The sequence below is a fragment of the Pangasianodon hypophthalmus genome, chromosome 21, assembly GCF_027358585.1.
Source record: "Pangasianodon hypophthalmus isolate fPanHyp1 chromosome 21, fPanHyp1.pri, whole genome shotgun sequence".
Taxonomy (NCBI): Eukaryota; Metazoa; Chordata; class Actinopteri; order Siluriformes; family Pangasiidae; genus Pangasianodon; species Pangasianodon hypophthalmus.
The window spans coordinates 14,081,960-14,098,425 of NC_069730.1; the positions used below are offsets into that span (position 1 = coordinate 14,081,960).

The 16,466-nt window shown below is 40.1% G+C and overlaps 1 protein-coding gene across 5 annotated transcripts in view; it reads left to right on the forward strand.

Annotated features, from left to right (window-relative positions):
- The window catches only part of LOC113533270 (microtubule cross-linking factor 1), a 60,782-nt gene that overhangs the window by 25,273 nt on the left and 19,043 nt on the right, over positions 1 to 16,466 (forward strand). For 4 of the 5 annotated variants that reach the window (XR_003403405.3, XM_026925299.3, XM_026925302.3 and 1 more), the window contains exons 4-7: positions 6,969 to 7,028; positions 7,788 to 9,203; positions 12,594 to 12,695; positions 15,885 to 16,010. Coding sequence is in view for 4 of the 5 variants with exons in the window: in XM_026925299.3 (XP_026781100.3) it covers positions 6,969 to 7,028; positions 7,788 to 9,203; positions 12,594 to 12,695; positions 15,885 to 16,010 (1,704 nt within the window). In the remaining variant the exon portion in view is untranslated. The remainder of the gene's footprint in view (positions 1 to 6,968; positions 7,029 to 7,787; positions 9,204 to 12,593; positions 12,696 to 15,884; positions 16,011 to 16,466) is intronic. The other variant, XM_026925301.3, reaches the window with a different exon arrangement.

Consider the following 16,466-nt stretch of genomic DNA (forward strand, 5'->3'; position numbering starts at 1 on the left):
ATAAATCTGCTTCCGGCTTTTTATTTACTCAGGTGTCTGGCTTAGATAGTGGGACATACTGTAAGGAGATAAGCACTGATCTGACCTTAATACCAAACAGAAGTCACTGTGAGATTCACACCTTCTCTGTCATTTTACTTTATTCGATCCACTAGTAAAGACTAAGCATCACAATTTTTCCCCAAGTTCATGGCTGCCTTTCAGGTTAATCATTGCAGGTGAAGGTCATTGGAGCATGAGACACATTGGTTTTGGGCCAGTGGAGGATATTTGGTTTAGTCAACTTTAATTAGTGTCAGCGTCTTCCTGAATGAGAGCAATACACTGAGGCCCAGAAGGTTTCTGCATGTCACACATGTGCAAACTTGATAACTCCTGCAACAAATGTGTAAGCCGATTTAAAAATAGGGTCTAAATTAAAGTTGACTATGTCTATGGAGGATTGCGTCTTTCAAATGAGCAAAATGATGATGTTTTGCCTCAGTGAATATGCAATTTCAGGTGTTTCTGTATGAAAATCCAAAGACAGGCTGATGCTGGGTAAGAAGACCGGTCATTCTGTGTGCTTGTTTTTGACCAATCGGAAAATTTCAGTACACCAAGCTCTAACCTAAGAGGAATCAGAATCATTCCTGGGTTGTGCAGTGGAAACTCCCAAGAGATCCCAAGTTTCTAAAATGATTTATGTGCTGGAAACATGCCTATAGTGAGCCTAGGTTCTAGGATGGGCAGACACTCTTGACCAATCCCTTCCGCTGAAAGTTCGTGCAATCCTGCCCACTCAGTTATTATTTTTGTTTGCGCCTGTTTGTGATATTTTATAATGAACTTAGTGATTCTGTTTCTCCAAATGCAAATAACTTAAACTTAACCCTAAATAAAAGAATTTAAACCGCCAAGACCCTAGCAGTACTACATTAAAGCGGTTACTGAAGATGAAAGTATGAATAAGCTGCACAGCTCTGTGTGAGCACCTTATACACTCCAATGCTAATGCACATCTGCAAGCTTTACCACCCGCTCCCACCCACATGACAGTAAAAAAACTTCCTCTACTGCAACTTTTTTGTTTGGTCCCGTAGCATCCCAGGCCTGAAGCACAACTCTACCCCAGTCTTTGTTTCTTTCCATCAAACAGAAGTTTTAACTGAGTTCTTCAGGTGTTTTATTCTGTTTATAGATCTGTTTGGTTTGAACTTGTTTCCACCATTGTGCTATTACTACATGTAGACTCTTTATATTTTTAATAAAGATACCATTTTGACAATCTTGGTACATTTCAATTTACTAGTTTGCTGATTATGTGAGAATAGATTGCGAAGAATGCAGCTTTTCAGTGTATCCATTCATGGTTCCCACTGGCATAAGACAAAAAAATACATCATTTTTCCCAACAGTGCTTACAGGAGCAGAAGGATTGAGAGAACGGGATTCAAACCAATGAGACGAAAACACATTCCACTGGGTTTGAATAGCTAATTCTCCTTTTGTGAACCTTCATCGCTAATCACATTGAAAAGTTTTGGGTGAAAAATGGGGAAATGTGCTGCTGCCGCCCTTTCAAAGCCTCCCTGCGGAAGATCCAACCCCAGGCCTGAATTTAGAATGAAAAGACCAGTGCTGATCTAGAATTCATGGCTGAGACGTGGTGCAGTCCAGATGGAGCATCAATTGATCCTGGTTCAGAATGAGATATAGAGAGTGAGTGCGAGAGAGAGTGAGTGCGAAAGAGAATGTGTAGAGGCTGCTGAGTGACGTGCTTTGTGTCACCATTGAATAGGCTTATGTATGCGTCAGTTGCAGAGTGTGTAACGGTCTCTCTTTTGTGTATAATATCATCCCCGCTAAGCCTATCATAGCTGCAGCAAACCTCCTGCCTAATATTGGTAACACATACGCAATAACTTTCCACATTAGAACAGAAAACATAGACTTACGGGTTGGTTGTTTGGCTGAAGTGTGCATTCTGATATTTTTTAACCACCATATTTTACTGACACTTATATAAGATACATTGTTAAAAAAGTTAATTATCAAATTATTATCAAATTATCAATAATCAAAAGTATCCGTTGAGGAAGCCTGAAAATCTTAGCTATCCAAAGAAACCTTGAGGAATTTTTTTATTTCTAAGTCTCTGGTGCTTCCCAAGCTGCTAATATTTTCAAGCTGCTGCTCATGCATCATAGTAAGGCAGTTCAGCATACACAAACTCAGACGTCTCTTACGAGTGACACTTAGTTTGGCAGGGGAGAAAATACTGCCTTCCTTCCAACCCAAAGACCAGGTGCAATTTTGCTCTTTTGGACTCTCTTCCAGCTATAGATGCCTGTCGCATCACAGAGATTCATTGCAAAGGTGTTCATTTGAAATAGTTTTTTAGTTTCAAAATATCTTTCTCTAAAAGAATCTAACAGTTAGTATTGCTAATCTGCTTTGGTTATGGTCTTGCGTAGTGACGTCTGCAGGTCCCTCAGACAGTTCAGTGATTGAGAATCTTCCCCAGGCACCGCACACAGGATCAGTAAAGCTGGTCAGGGTGGCCCTCAGATGATAGTTTGATTTAGAAACCTGCTAGCATCAGGCTGCTACGTCTGTCAGAAGTGGTGATTGAAGGAATAAGATGAAGAACCTAGTGATAGAGAAGAGCTTTGCGATGGAGGGTGCTTCAGATAACTTGGCATTTCTTTTTTTTTTTTTTTTTTTTGGTCCAATTTATCAGATTCGCTTTGAAATGAGTTGATAAGGAAACTTTTGACATATTTCATGTCTTAGCTTCTGGATAAAAAGAATCTAACTTTCCAGAGAAGTTTCACTGTGCTGAGGGGGAGAGTTTAGGTGAGAGTAGAGGTTTTGAAGCAATGATTTGGGGCATGACCAAGCAGCATAATTAGCAGGCAGCAGTTAGACTGTGGTTATCCCATCCTAAATGAACAGCTTCTGTGGATTTGTGTTCAGCAGATTCCCTTTCTCAGACATCCTCACACTCTTTTCCATCTTGATCTTCTCAGCAGTGTAGACACAGTCACACCTTCTTCACTGAGCTGTGATTGAGATATACATGAATTCTCAATCTCCCTTAATGTACATACTGGCAGATGGTTGACAGCCTTATAAACTGCTGTTCTAATGGAGCTGTTGTGAGCCTGTCACATTATTATAAGCTGTCACTGAGGTGCCATAACTAGTCATAGAAACAGTATCCGAGACCACATTGTTGGTAACTCAACACCACGATACCAGTACATCTACACACCTTTCTCAAACTTATTAAATTACAAAAGAAGGTGTCTTACCAAAACTCTTTTATGTATCTTTATCAAAAAAATTTCCAACACAGTAACATGATATTTTGATCGCTTATGCTTTGCCTAAGGCTTTGCTTATGCTTTGCCTTCCACATTTACTTTGAGGAACTTTCACCATGTTAGTATCGTATAACTACAAAATCTTCCCTATCTCTGAAAGAATGAATTATGCAAATTTACAGCCTGCCATTAGAAGGCTGTTGTTCAAGGATGTGACTGCTAAAAGTGAAGAGAAGTGGTTTAAACTATTGTACTCTTGTCTTTCTGCAGTAATGTACAATGACTTGCATAAGTATTCATCCCCCTTGAACTTTTTTGCATATTATAGTGTTAGAACCTGGACTTAATTAGGTTCTTCTGCCAGGTATTGAATCAGAGGGGGTGAATACTTATGCAACCAACAAAGGTCTGCTTTTGTGTCACAGCAAAAAAATATTTCTCACCTTCAATTCAATTCACCTTCATATTACATGCTGTGTAAATCAAATGGTAAAATCCCAGTTACATCTAGTTCAATGCCATGTTTTAATGTTACTAAACGCACATGCGTATGAAGGAAACAGTGTGTGTGAAATGTGTGTGAAAATCTTTTGTGACAGAAAAAACATCCATATCAGGGACATTAGACATCGTTTGTCAATGTGTGTGCATTTGGGGAAGCTTTTTGTTAAATTCTCCTCTGTTTAGGTGTGTGGGTTCCACATTCCACTGTAAATCATTATATCTGTGTGTGTGTGTGTGTCTTCTCCAACCCAGACACTGTAATGCAGCCTTTCCAATCTCCCATGGCAGCCACCTGCCTACACACAAACACACACACACACACGCGCGCACACACACAAACTTGGGGAATTTAAATACATCCATCAATTTTTTTTACACTTAAAGATGTCATGACTTATAACAGATCTGTAATGGAAAATATTCTGAACTTCACTTGAGAGAAGAGAGAGAGAATTATCATTTTACGTGGTTATGAATGTGGGCATCTATTCAGTAAAAATTATCAACACATTCTGGAACACAGCCAGAGACCACTCTCACATAGAATTCCCACCGGATTGGACACGTTAGCGACACGTGGGTGTAGTGTATGCAGCATTCTGTCTAATTCACACCATTTCTGACTCTGTTCCACTCAGTGCACTTTGCTTTTTAGTGAGAAAACTAACGGTGGTAAGAAAAGCAGTATCAATGGAACATGGAGGAAAGCACTCAAAAACACGACATGACACATGGGGCCAGTGAACGAACAGGATATCTGTGTTTACTCTATAATATGTATAATTACTGTACAAACACCTTGCTTTGCATCTACAGGCCACACAATTCTAACACTGTAAAAACTACAGGCCACACAACTATTACACTGTAACTACACACTATCCAATTATAACATGTTAGTAACTATATGTAACACAATTCTAACACTGTAAAAACTACAGGCCACACAACTATTACACTGTAACTACACACTATCCAATTATAACATGTTAGTAACTATATGTAACACAATTCTAACACTGTAACACTGTAACTACACACTATCCAATTATAACATGGTAGTAACTAAATATCACGTAAGTATAACATTGTAATAACTACATGTCACACAATTCTAACCCTGTAAAAACTACAGGCCACACAACTATAACACTAAATACACACTATACAATTATAACATGGTAGAAACTAAATATCACATAAGTATAACATTGTAATAACTACATGTCACACAATTCTAACACTGTAGTAACTACATGTAACACAATTATAACCCTGTAAAAACTAAAGGCCACACAACTATAGCACTGTAACTACACGCCATGCAATGATAACATTGTAGTAACTACACGCCATGCAATTATAACATTGTAGTAACTACACGCCATGCAATTATAACATTGTAGTAACTATACGCCATGCAATGATAACATTGTAGTAACTACACGCCATGCAATTATAACATTGTAGTAACTATACGCCATGCAATTATAACAGTGTAGTAATGTAATGAAATACTAATTGCAGATGCAGTACTAAATAAAATTTCCATTTTGGATTATTTCCATTTTGGAGACACAAATCATGCATATAGTAACTTTGCAGGCTGGAGAGGTTCAGCTTCTCTACATGTAAAACATTTCTTGTCAAATCTGTAAAAATAAAGCAGGACACGGCTGACACTTGTACCGTGACTCAGGAACTCATATTCACAGCACCGTGTAGCAACATAAGAAATGACATCACTTTAATGTGTTTCTGATGTTTTGGTGCTGTATCTAGGTGGGCCACCACTCTGTCCGTTGATTTCTCTTTCTCTGCCAAAACCTTGATATGAGTAATCCCTGGACTCTTTGCTCTTTCACACACTTTCCATTTGTCTGGCCATAAATGACTCAGGAGGCAGTAGGCATTAGAAGCATGCTATTTAAACTCGGAATAAGCAGGGCCGGGTCGAGACTTACATTAAACATCAGTTAGCTCTGATCAGATGCATCAGCAAGATGGGCTTCCAAAAAAAGGCTCCAGTGCAGGAGGGAACTTCAGAGAACTTTAAATAACCACTGACGTTACTTAGGAATCAGATAAACTCATTGCTCTCTCTGTTTCTCTCTGTTTCTCTCTCTGTTTCTCTCTCTCTCTCTCTCTCTCTCTCTCTCTACTATGTGTTATTGTGCTGAATTCTCAAATCTAACAGGTAGTAAGAAATACCTTCTGACCAATTTTCTATAACAGCAGCTCTGAAAGTAGTTCTGGCTGCAATTCAGATTAGATTTATATTAATTTGCTCATTCTAATACGTTATTGTTTCTGTTTTAAAAGCTCATTCACAGGGACTTGTATGGCGGACACTCCATATAATCTAAGGCTAATAATAAACATATTTAAAAATGTGTTGTTACTTAACAAAGAAAAATAAGTAAGAAGCTTTTTATTTAACATTTACGGAAAGAGTCTCCAGTGTCATTTCTTTGGAATTATCAGTTCAGGACAAAGGACTTTGTATTTAATGCTTTCTCTGTTACATGACAAGCTACGTTTTTTTTCTATTAATTATAAATGGTTAAAATGTACAGTATGATATTCTTTAATAAATTAGAAATTGCCTTTGTTACCTGTACCTGTTTGAATGTTGTGTTTTAAAACAGCTAGTTTATAACAGCTAAAAGTAACTTTATGGGTCTGTAGGGATGAAAGCAAAAAGCACTGTGTCTGAAACTTTGGACCTGAAGGGAAGTTCATGCTGGCATAATTTTTTTTTTTTTAAACAAAATTATAGTTATGTTTAATGTTGTGGCATGTGTGATATTGAAGTCTTCCCCTCACAGCAAGCTTCACCATATCAATGATTATGCACATTTTTTAATCCGTTTGGGTTCCTGTGTAAGTTGTTACTATAGAAACGATACCATATAAGAATGAGTGCATTAATATAAACCTTGCAGCTGATAATACTGTCAGAGCTGCTATGGTAAAAACAATTAATCAGCACCTTCTGACCAATCAGAATTGACAATTCAGCAGCGCTGTGGTATAATATGGGATAATGCATTCTACTGGGCAGTATTGTGTAATACTTTTTAATTCATAACCGAACACTAGAGGCATTTAGAGCAGCTCTGGAATTGATATCTGTTTTTTCTCATTCTTTTTCAGATGGCAATAAGGAGAAGAGGGAGCCGGGAAACATTCAAGGACAAAAAATCTCTTTCTCAGGTTTGTGTTTTTAAACCATGCACACACATACATATACATATAGACATTGTATGTGAATGTACTGGAAAAACGCTGTTTGTAATTGACAACCTATCTAAATGCATTATAAAAAAAAAGATCAAATATTAAACCAGTGTTTGAATTATCCTGAAGCTCCCAGTGGAAGTTGATGTAACAATGATGAGAAACACTCTGCTACTTTACTTCACAGAGTGGTTTAGTCTTCAGTTGTACAATATCGATTGGCAGCTAAAAACTAAAATAAAGAGACTGACAGAAACAATATTTGCACCCACATCATGTTCACTGTTATCCAGCCAGTTGATTTAAGCTACACTAGATCTCCTCTTCAAATGAGGGCTGGAATTTACCTTAGCTAAAACCTTGACACTCCTGACACTCCTAATATACTGATATAGAACCTCAAACATGTCAAGGTCAAATTTAGGTTTAAAAAGAGTAAATTTGTTTTCAGTGTGTTGGCAACTAACTTAAACTAACCATACTATTTCCTAATACAATAAAGGACACACCATCAACATCTGTTTTTACAGATCTGGATAGAAGTAGGGGGTCTCTGTGGTAATATAAAAAACGAAATTTTTCACATTGCAATGCTTACTTTTTTTTGTTTGTTTTAGTTTTGAAAAAACAAAAATGTGATAGGATAGGATAGGAATTCATCAAGCATAATAACAAATGATCGTAAATTCAAAAATACAATTCAGAATGAACATTGATATTTGTTCTCCGGTGCAGGAGGACAGTGCCGACCTGCGATGTCAGCTGCAGTTCTCTAAAGAAGAATCAGCCCTGATGCGTAAGAAGATGGCCAAGCTTGGCCGAGAGAAGGATGAGCTGGAGCAAGAGCTGCAGAAGTACAAGTCTGTGTACGGGGATGTGGACAGCCCCTTACCCCTGGCCGAGGCACCGGGTGGCGGGCCGCACAGCACACGTGAAGCCGAACTCCGGCTACGCCTCAAGCTTGTAGAGGAGGAGGCCAATATTTTGGGCCGGAAGATTGTGGAGCTTGAAGTGGAGAACCGAGGCTTGAGGGCTGAGAACGAGGACCTGCGCTGCCAGTATGAGCGTGATTGCTTTGGCCGTGAACCTTTCTCCAGTGTGCCTACATCTCCATTTGGTGCAGACGCTCCAGAGTCTGCCACTGAGCTGCGACGCCACTTGCAGTTTGTGGAGGAGGAGGCTGAGCTGCTACGACGCTCCATTTCCGAGATTGAGGATCGCAACAAGCAGCTGACCACCGAGCTCAATCGCTTCAAATTTGGACCTTCCGATGGTGAGGCCGAGGAGGTAGAGGGTGGAGGTGCTTTGGCCATGCTGAAGCCTGGAAACAGTGGTGCAAGCATGCCAATGAGTGGCACAGTGTCCCTGCAGGAGGAGCTAAAAGCCGCCCGGATGCAGATTAATGAACTGAGCGGGAAGGTGATGAAGCTGCAGTACGAGAACCGTGTACTGATCTCAAACATGCAACGCTGCGACCTGGCTGCACACCTGGGCCTTCATTCTGCAAGTCCTCGTGATAGCGATGCTGACAGCGATGCTGGCCGCAGGGATGCCGAGGAGGATGAGACAGGACGGCTCTTACTGCTCCACCCCAAGCGAGAGGGGCCAGTGGGTGGAGAAAGCGACTCTGAGGACCTGTTTGAGAAGACAGCTACCTCAGGTTTTGGGAGCGCTGGGAAGGGGTCAGATATGGGAGAGCTTGGAGGGGTGGAGCTCACAAAGCGGAGACGGGAGGATCGCGAGATGCTTGGTGGTATTAAACGGGAAGCTGAGCGGCTAGGAAAGACAGTGGAGAGGCTCATCTCTGACACAAACAGTCTGATCTGTGAGGGGCGTCTTGTTGTGACCGGGGCCGACTCTGTGGGGGAGGGTTCTGACTTCAGGGGTGACGGCGACTCAGCTGAACCCAAGCCTGACTCTCAGTCTCAGGTGCTAGATGCCATCAATGCTCGCATGCGGACATTCCGGGCAGAGCTTTATGCCTTCATGGAGAAAGTGGACCACCTGGGCGAAGGTCTGAGGGACCGCAGCGATGATCTTTCGCCAATGCCTAATCTAACTGAGTCGAGCAGCTTTTTGTCAACTGTCACGTCCATGTCCCGTGACTCGCCTATTGGAACTCTAGGAAGGGATCTGTCGACAGACTTTCAGGTAGATCATATTTTACACAGTCTGTCTTCTCCCAAGCCTTGCAGCGTCTCCTGTCACTGCTACATTGAGATATGATTAAGCTCACCTTCTGCTGCTTCCTTCTTTCTAAGCTTAGCGAGAATGGCAAAGTGGTTAAATCTTCATCTTTATATTAAACAAAATTCAACACCTAATCATGCCTGGCATGTATCCCTTAAGGAGAAATCCACCACAAAAACAAAACCGTTGTTCATATTAGTTTGATACTATTGGGTAAAGACAGAGTGGGTGCTTCATTCATTGGATGACAGTTTGTTCATATTAGTTATAATCTGAGGCACTATTGTTGCTTCTAGACATACACAATGGCATGTCTAAGCATGGGAATCATTTACAGCTTGACAGCCCACAGTGCAGTTTCATTGCTTCAGTATGCTTCACTCGTGGAAAGCATTTCAGCTTGCACTTGTCTTTTCCATTTTTTTTGTTTTTGTTATTTTTACTTCAGAAATTTAAAAATGTTAATTTGCAGACTCATCCAAACATTTCCAGTCAGACATATTGTCAGTGAAAAACATCAGTGAGATGCGTGTTGCTTTCCATTTCAGAGTATCTGATGTACCTTATAGTATATATATGTAAAAGAATGAATTTACTAAGAAGAGTCATGATTTGGTCATAAATTGAGGTTTTGTAGGCTGTTATACCCCCACAGTGGGACAAATCTATACATTATTAAACATACACATAAACACACACCATCCAAGTTGATCAAAGACCCTCCCAACCCCCCCAAGCGATCTTCACACAGTCACACCCACACCTTATAAATGTTTGTACAAACCTGAATCTACCCATGCATCCACAGTTGCCCTTTTCCATTTCTCCTTGCTTGCTCACTCATAGCTGTTTGTTGAACTGCTGGGTCAGGGTCAGGATCAGGGTCCAGAAGTGGACAGAAGGAGTAATTACAAGGGCTTGAGTGCATATTTCATCCAAAATACTACAACTATTGAAAGCTAGCACAGAAATGGAAACTCACTTGGGTAAGAGCGTTTAGCTGTCACTTAATGTTATCGGCTACTATTTAACGAGCAATGCATTATTGGTTACTCTAAGGTAATATATTCTGTGGTTTCTGGAGTACCTCTATCCTGCATGTTAGTGTTTTCGCTGCTCTAACATATTCATTTCAACACAGGAAGCACTGTTTAATTAGCCAATTAGCCAAGATGTGTTGCGTGCAAAGCAAAAAAATATGCAGGGTTTCTCCAGAACCTAGGTCGGAATTTGAAGTCACTCACCACAGAGAGTTAGATTAAAGTGAAACAATTAGAATTCAGTGTGCCTATCTTTATTTTGACCAATACAGGCAGACAGGACAGTTCAGACAGGTAATCAGGATACCACAGAAACTAGGGTAACGGGGAATTAGAAAACTACTCTATGTAGGCAAGACTTCGCAAAAACAGGGGACAAGGAAATGATTGTACTGAATAGGATAAACTAACGAGACAAAAGTGACAAATAAGACACAGGGAATGGCCAAGGCAAAGCAGGAGCGAGGACGGAGGCCCATTCTGTGAGTTTCAAAGTGTGACACACTAAGCTGATGTCAAAGAACTAGCACTGATGTTACTCGTTTAATATGTGAACTTCAGTTACTTTGGTCACCATCGGTTATGCTATTTCTAGCTAGCTAGTATCATATTTGCCTAACAAGACAGACACTATAAAAAGCAGTTTTTCCTAGAGGATAAAATGTTTTATCCCCTAGGATGGTTACATTTTAGCTGATGTTTCCAAACAAGTAAAGAGTATGACAGGATCTTTATCTAACTATAAAGTATTGGAGATCAGACAAAACAAAATTAGCACCGAATGGCCCTCGAGAGGTGCAACGGAAAAGCAGCCACCCTGTTGCAATTTCGAATCCCAACAATACCACAGCCATTCTGGGAGCCTAGAGAGCAAAACTGCCTATGCTGTCTGGGTAGAAGGGATGGCATAGTCTGGCTCTCTCAATCACAGCAACATTACCCAATCGTGGGTGTCTGTGAGCTCATGTATGTGGAAGAGGGCAGATTGAACTTTCCTCCAAGTGTGTTGTGCTGCTGTAATGTAGTTTGCAAAGATGAGGTTGGCTGGCTTCATGTGTCTTGGAGGAAGCATGTGTTAGACTTTACCGTCTGTGGATGGTAGCTGTTGTGTCATAGGGGAGAGCTGGCTGGTGGGTGGGACCAAATTGAAAATGGGGAAAATTATTAAGATCAGGGAAACAACCTTAAGTGTTGCTGTATGTTTAAAAGTTATTTTCTTATTACTGGGCCCCAGTTTTGAACAAACCTTTAAGATGAGTTCTGCCCAGCTATATTTTTCAGTCACTGAGAATTATTTATCGAATGTGATATGGTGGTTTTTATATTGATGCTGTAGGTTTGGCCAAAATTGATCCCTTTGCCCAAACACTAAAAAACAGCAGTTAGTCCATTTTAAATATCTTCACATTTTGTCTTATGCTGAAGTACTGTAGTTATGTCACTGTAATAGCACACTTACCATACACCAGTACAGGCATTACATCAAGCCGTGACCTGTATGTTGTACATTATTGTGACGTCAGACATAACTCAGTGGTACATGATAAAGATCTTTGATATGTAAGACTTTTGGCTAAGAACTGCATCTCATGTGCATGCTGCTTTTACAGTATGGCTGAAGTGCACACACACACACTTGTGCGTGCATGTCTTTAGTGCTAAGCGTAGCGCTCACTGCACAGTTTTGGTTGTTGGTTTTTAGGCTCATGTATCCCTCATTGCATGCGCTTCATAACAAGTGTTTTGCATTCTTTTTTTCTCCCGGCCCCTTCTTTCTCCCTCTCTCTCTCTCTCTCTCTCTCTCTCTCTCTCTCTCTCACTCTCTCTCTGTTTCTATCTCTCTGTCTCTCTCTCCTTCTTTCTTTGTGTTTCCTTCAGATGTTTCAGCCCATGATTCTGTTCATTTTCATACTCGTCCTCTTCTCGTCTCTTTCCTACGCCACTATCTTCAAGTTGGTTTTCCTTTTTGCGCTTTTCTTCGTCTTGTAGCCCGCTCTGCCTGTTTCTATCTCTGTGCATTTCGTCTTGATCCATCATGGTTCCATTATCATCTCTTACTTTATTGTGCTTGTCAGTCATTTGTCTTTTTTTTATATTTTAAGCAGTACTCATTTTTGTACTATTATTTTTAATTCAGTGTCTTATCGTGTGAATTTTCCGTTTGTTGTCGTTCACCAATCAACTCCATGCACCTCCTTCCCCTCGTTACCTCCCTCTCCACTCTCAACCGCCTCACTCCTGACCCCACCACCCCTGTCCACCCGTCCTCTCCTCCTCCCTTTCCTCCCTCTCCTCCCTCCCTCACTCACAGTCCGGCCGGAGGCAGGAGTTCGAGTGGTCCCTAGGCCGGCGGAATGGCCCGGAGGCGCCTGCGCTCAGTAGATACGGCAGGCCCCACAGTGTCAGAGCCGAGGTCAGTGCCTCGTCCATCTCCCTCCTGGGCTTCAGAAAGCGCTGATGACTTTTATTAATGTTTCACTTTTAAAAAAACTAATAGTTAAAATAAGTCCTATACATCACCGATGAGGAAAATAGGAGCTTCTGAGACTACTTCTCAAACATGAAGATTTCTCCAGAATATTGTTTTGTGATTAGACTACTAAAATCCGAGTGAATGCTGCATGCCCTCTTCTTTAGATTTATAGCAAAACTCCACCCTGAAATACATTACATATTTTTATATTGAACTATTTGTGATGTCTTTAGCAATTCTGGACCTAATTTGTTGGTTGGTGCTGTATTCTTTATTTCTTTATTTCTGTGAGAAGGAATATCAACTCTGATTCTGTGACTCTGATGTTACAGAGACGTTGCTAGTGCAGTTACAATAGCGTTTAACAGGAGTAAAAAAATTTAACAATCTCACATAAGGAATAAAAGTCAGGTTTCGCTGTTAGCTTCTAAAACAAAAGAGCAAGATGGTCTTTTCTCACTTACCTCTTTCCAGCACCATTCAGTGTCATATTATGAGAAATCCAACATAGAAGTAGTGGAGACAGCAAACACTGGACTCCGAGCACGCAGAATGCAGTGCAGCTATAAGAAACAGTTGCGTTACCTCAGATACTCAGCTCAGCTAGTTAGCAATCTACGAGATGACAAGCATGATCACGTTGATGGATGAGCTGAAGCGTTTGAAAGCTGATCTGTTTGAGCAGAGTGTACAGATGAGCAGGTGTAAGAGGTAGACAGACTATAGGACTAACGCAATGCTGCATCACTCTCTTTAGGTAGAGATGAAGCAAGGGATAAATCCCAATAGCACCACTATCAGCGTGTAGTTGAAAGGCATTATGGGTAATGTAGAAAACTGTTATTCAAAGTGAAAACATGTCAGTCAACATGTCAGTGAACCTAAAAAGCTCAGATTCATTACAAAATAAATCTTTGACATCATGATAATTACAAAGATTAATATGCAAGTCATTCAGGGTGGATTTTTCCTTTAATTCTACTCCAATACCCATTCTTTAATATCTCTTTATAGACAGTTAAAGAGAAGGCAAGCAATATATGCAATAAAAAAGGGGTAAAGGTTTATACTCTAAATGTCTTAAATTATCTTTGTCATGACTAATTACTTATACACTTAAAAATCTATGTTTAAGAAATGCCTGAGTGAAAAGTGTGTAGGGAAAAATTCCCCACAAAGAACTGTAGCTGTGCATTTGTATTGTGCATATTATGTTTTTTTTTTAACTTCCAAAGCAATTGCGGTGAATTAAACATCTAAGCATTTTATACAGTATGGATGAATGACACTGGTGGTCACGTGATCTCACGCCATTGCCCATAGCGCACCTTTCTGTTTGCGAAGATCATGCAACTCACAGCCCCTGCTCTTTATTTCAGTTCGCTTTGATTTCTCATTACTCATTCACCACTCATTTACCTCAGGCTCTCTGGGCTAGCGTGTAACACATTTCTCCTGTACTTCCTGTACATGTCTTGTGAATGCTGGGATTAGCAGGTTAATATTAGCATGAAGCCTTTGTGTGGTGAATCTGTGCTTGTTTCAGTGACGGCTCGTCCATATATATATGTATATCAGCCATTCAACAAATGATAATCTTTATAAATATTTATATCTTCATACATTTTAAATTCTGTTGAAATACTAATTGACCGATGATTTAAAAAAACTCTTGCTACTTTGTTGCTACTTAAGGCGACGTTCCTTTGATTGGCTCACTTCTAGATGTTGCTCAATCATGGCTCAGTGTAATCACTGCCCCATTTAGAGTTATTATTGCACCTAGTGGTCAAAATTGGGAACTGCAACAAGTGCTAATAGAGGCCCATTAGGGAAAGAACCACGCTGCCCCATGCTCAGAAGAGCAGCAGAGGACAGGACAGTTACTGCCAGGGTTGCCAGGGTAGCGTTTTGTTGTTTTTTTCCACCATTTTGGTGTAATTTAAAAATACTCCGTGGCCTCCAAGATCTTGTTTTGGAAATAAATCTAATAAATTTCTGCAATCAAAGGCAAAATGTAATTGCATAGTATGTCTATGATGTACAGAACCATTTCTATTGTAATTTATATTACAAAGATATGCAAAGAAGGAAAGGGAGATTATGGACTGTATGATGTCTGTACATCAGAAATGCGTGTGCACCACAGTGACTTCGTTTTCCACACAATGGTGGAGAAAAAGGGGGGAAAAGTGCTTCTCTTTTCCAGTGTCTGAATATTTGAAGCTATTCTCAGGTCTTTTGTGTGTTTTGATGTAGTTGGGCTGGAAATTTTGCTGAAACCTGGCAACCCTGGTTAATGATATGAGCTGTTCTGTATATTGAACACAGGTGAACAAAGGTACATCTAAAACTTTGAGCTGCTAGACTGTATGTTGGAGAATCTCAACTGCCTATTATGGAGTTACTCTAAAAATGCACTAAATAGTAGCCTATATAAATAAATAGATAAATCAAGTGTGATAGTTTTTCCTTGACTTCATTTTTTGAAGGTATATTATAATTACCATAAGTTTATGTTAACGAGCTGCTGCTGGTTTGTTCCATGAAGTGCTTCTGCAATTTCGTAGAAATTTCACTGGCATTCACAGTAACAAGGTCACTTTTAGAAGAAAATGCTTGAATAAAAAGCTAAGTCTTAACGAGGCCACAACATCTACACATTTAGATGTCCTCTAGAATGGTCACACACAATTTACGCCATCTGTGCTAGCCTGGGTGCTGGTATTACCGCATTTATGGCAGACAAAATCAAAGCTTGTTTCATGGCTCTAGGAGCTGACTGGTGTATCAAATTGGTGGTTCTGCATTTCTGTCAGTGTATCTGACACTGAGGATGCTGGGAGAGTGTTATTAGGACACCAACTCCCTACAGAGCCACCGCTAAGAACCAGGCCACTAACTGCGCTCCCTCATATTTAAATTCAGGAGGAGAACCGAAAAAATATGCCTTGTACAGTCAGAGATATAGACTATATATCAATTATAATAGCAGTGAAATTACTTAAAGCATTATTGTAATCATATTTGCTCTATCTTTGTATATGGATGACGTAAAGGCAGGGTAATCATAGTGGTATTCTCAAAACTGGGCTGAGAGCTTGTGTTCTGTGTTGCGATGACGTTCAGCTCCGGGAGCCGAGCTTGTCTGAAGTGGGCACTCCTGCCAGGGAGGCACCGTTCTGTCTGGATCTCGAGAGGAGGATGAGAGCAGGACAGGAAGAGAGGGACAACCTACCATCCTCCATCACTCAGGTAGGAGCCACTGTCTGCATGGGTCGTGATAAATCATCCATCAGAAGGTCACTACAACAGCTTTTTGTTCAGCTGAAGGCCTTTTTTCTGCGCGTGTCATTTTCGATAAAGCACAGTGTATAAAAAATTCAACACCAAACTTATTGTAAAGTTCTTAATAACATATATGCGGATATCAATAATAAATGCAAAATAATGAAAATACAGCATTCCAAGCATAATCTTCAGATTATCTTTTTCCTACTCAAAAATATTTTATTACAGCCCATAGCCTTATTGATGATGCTGTATATAAGGTGTTGAAAATGTTCATGTTCAGAACTATTTTCAACGGAAAATGATTTTAGACATCCTCAAATGTTTCTCTACATTTTTGCTATACAAATCTTACAGGATTTAAATAATTTACATGCCACATTTTACAAGCTGATCTTTTACAATACGCCAAACTGAATA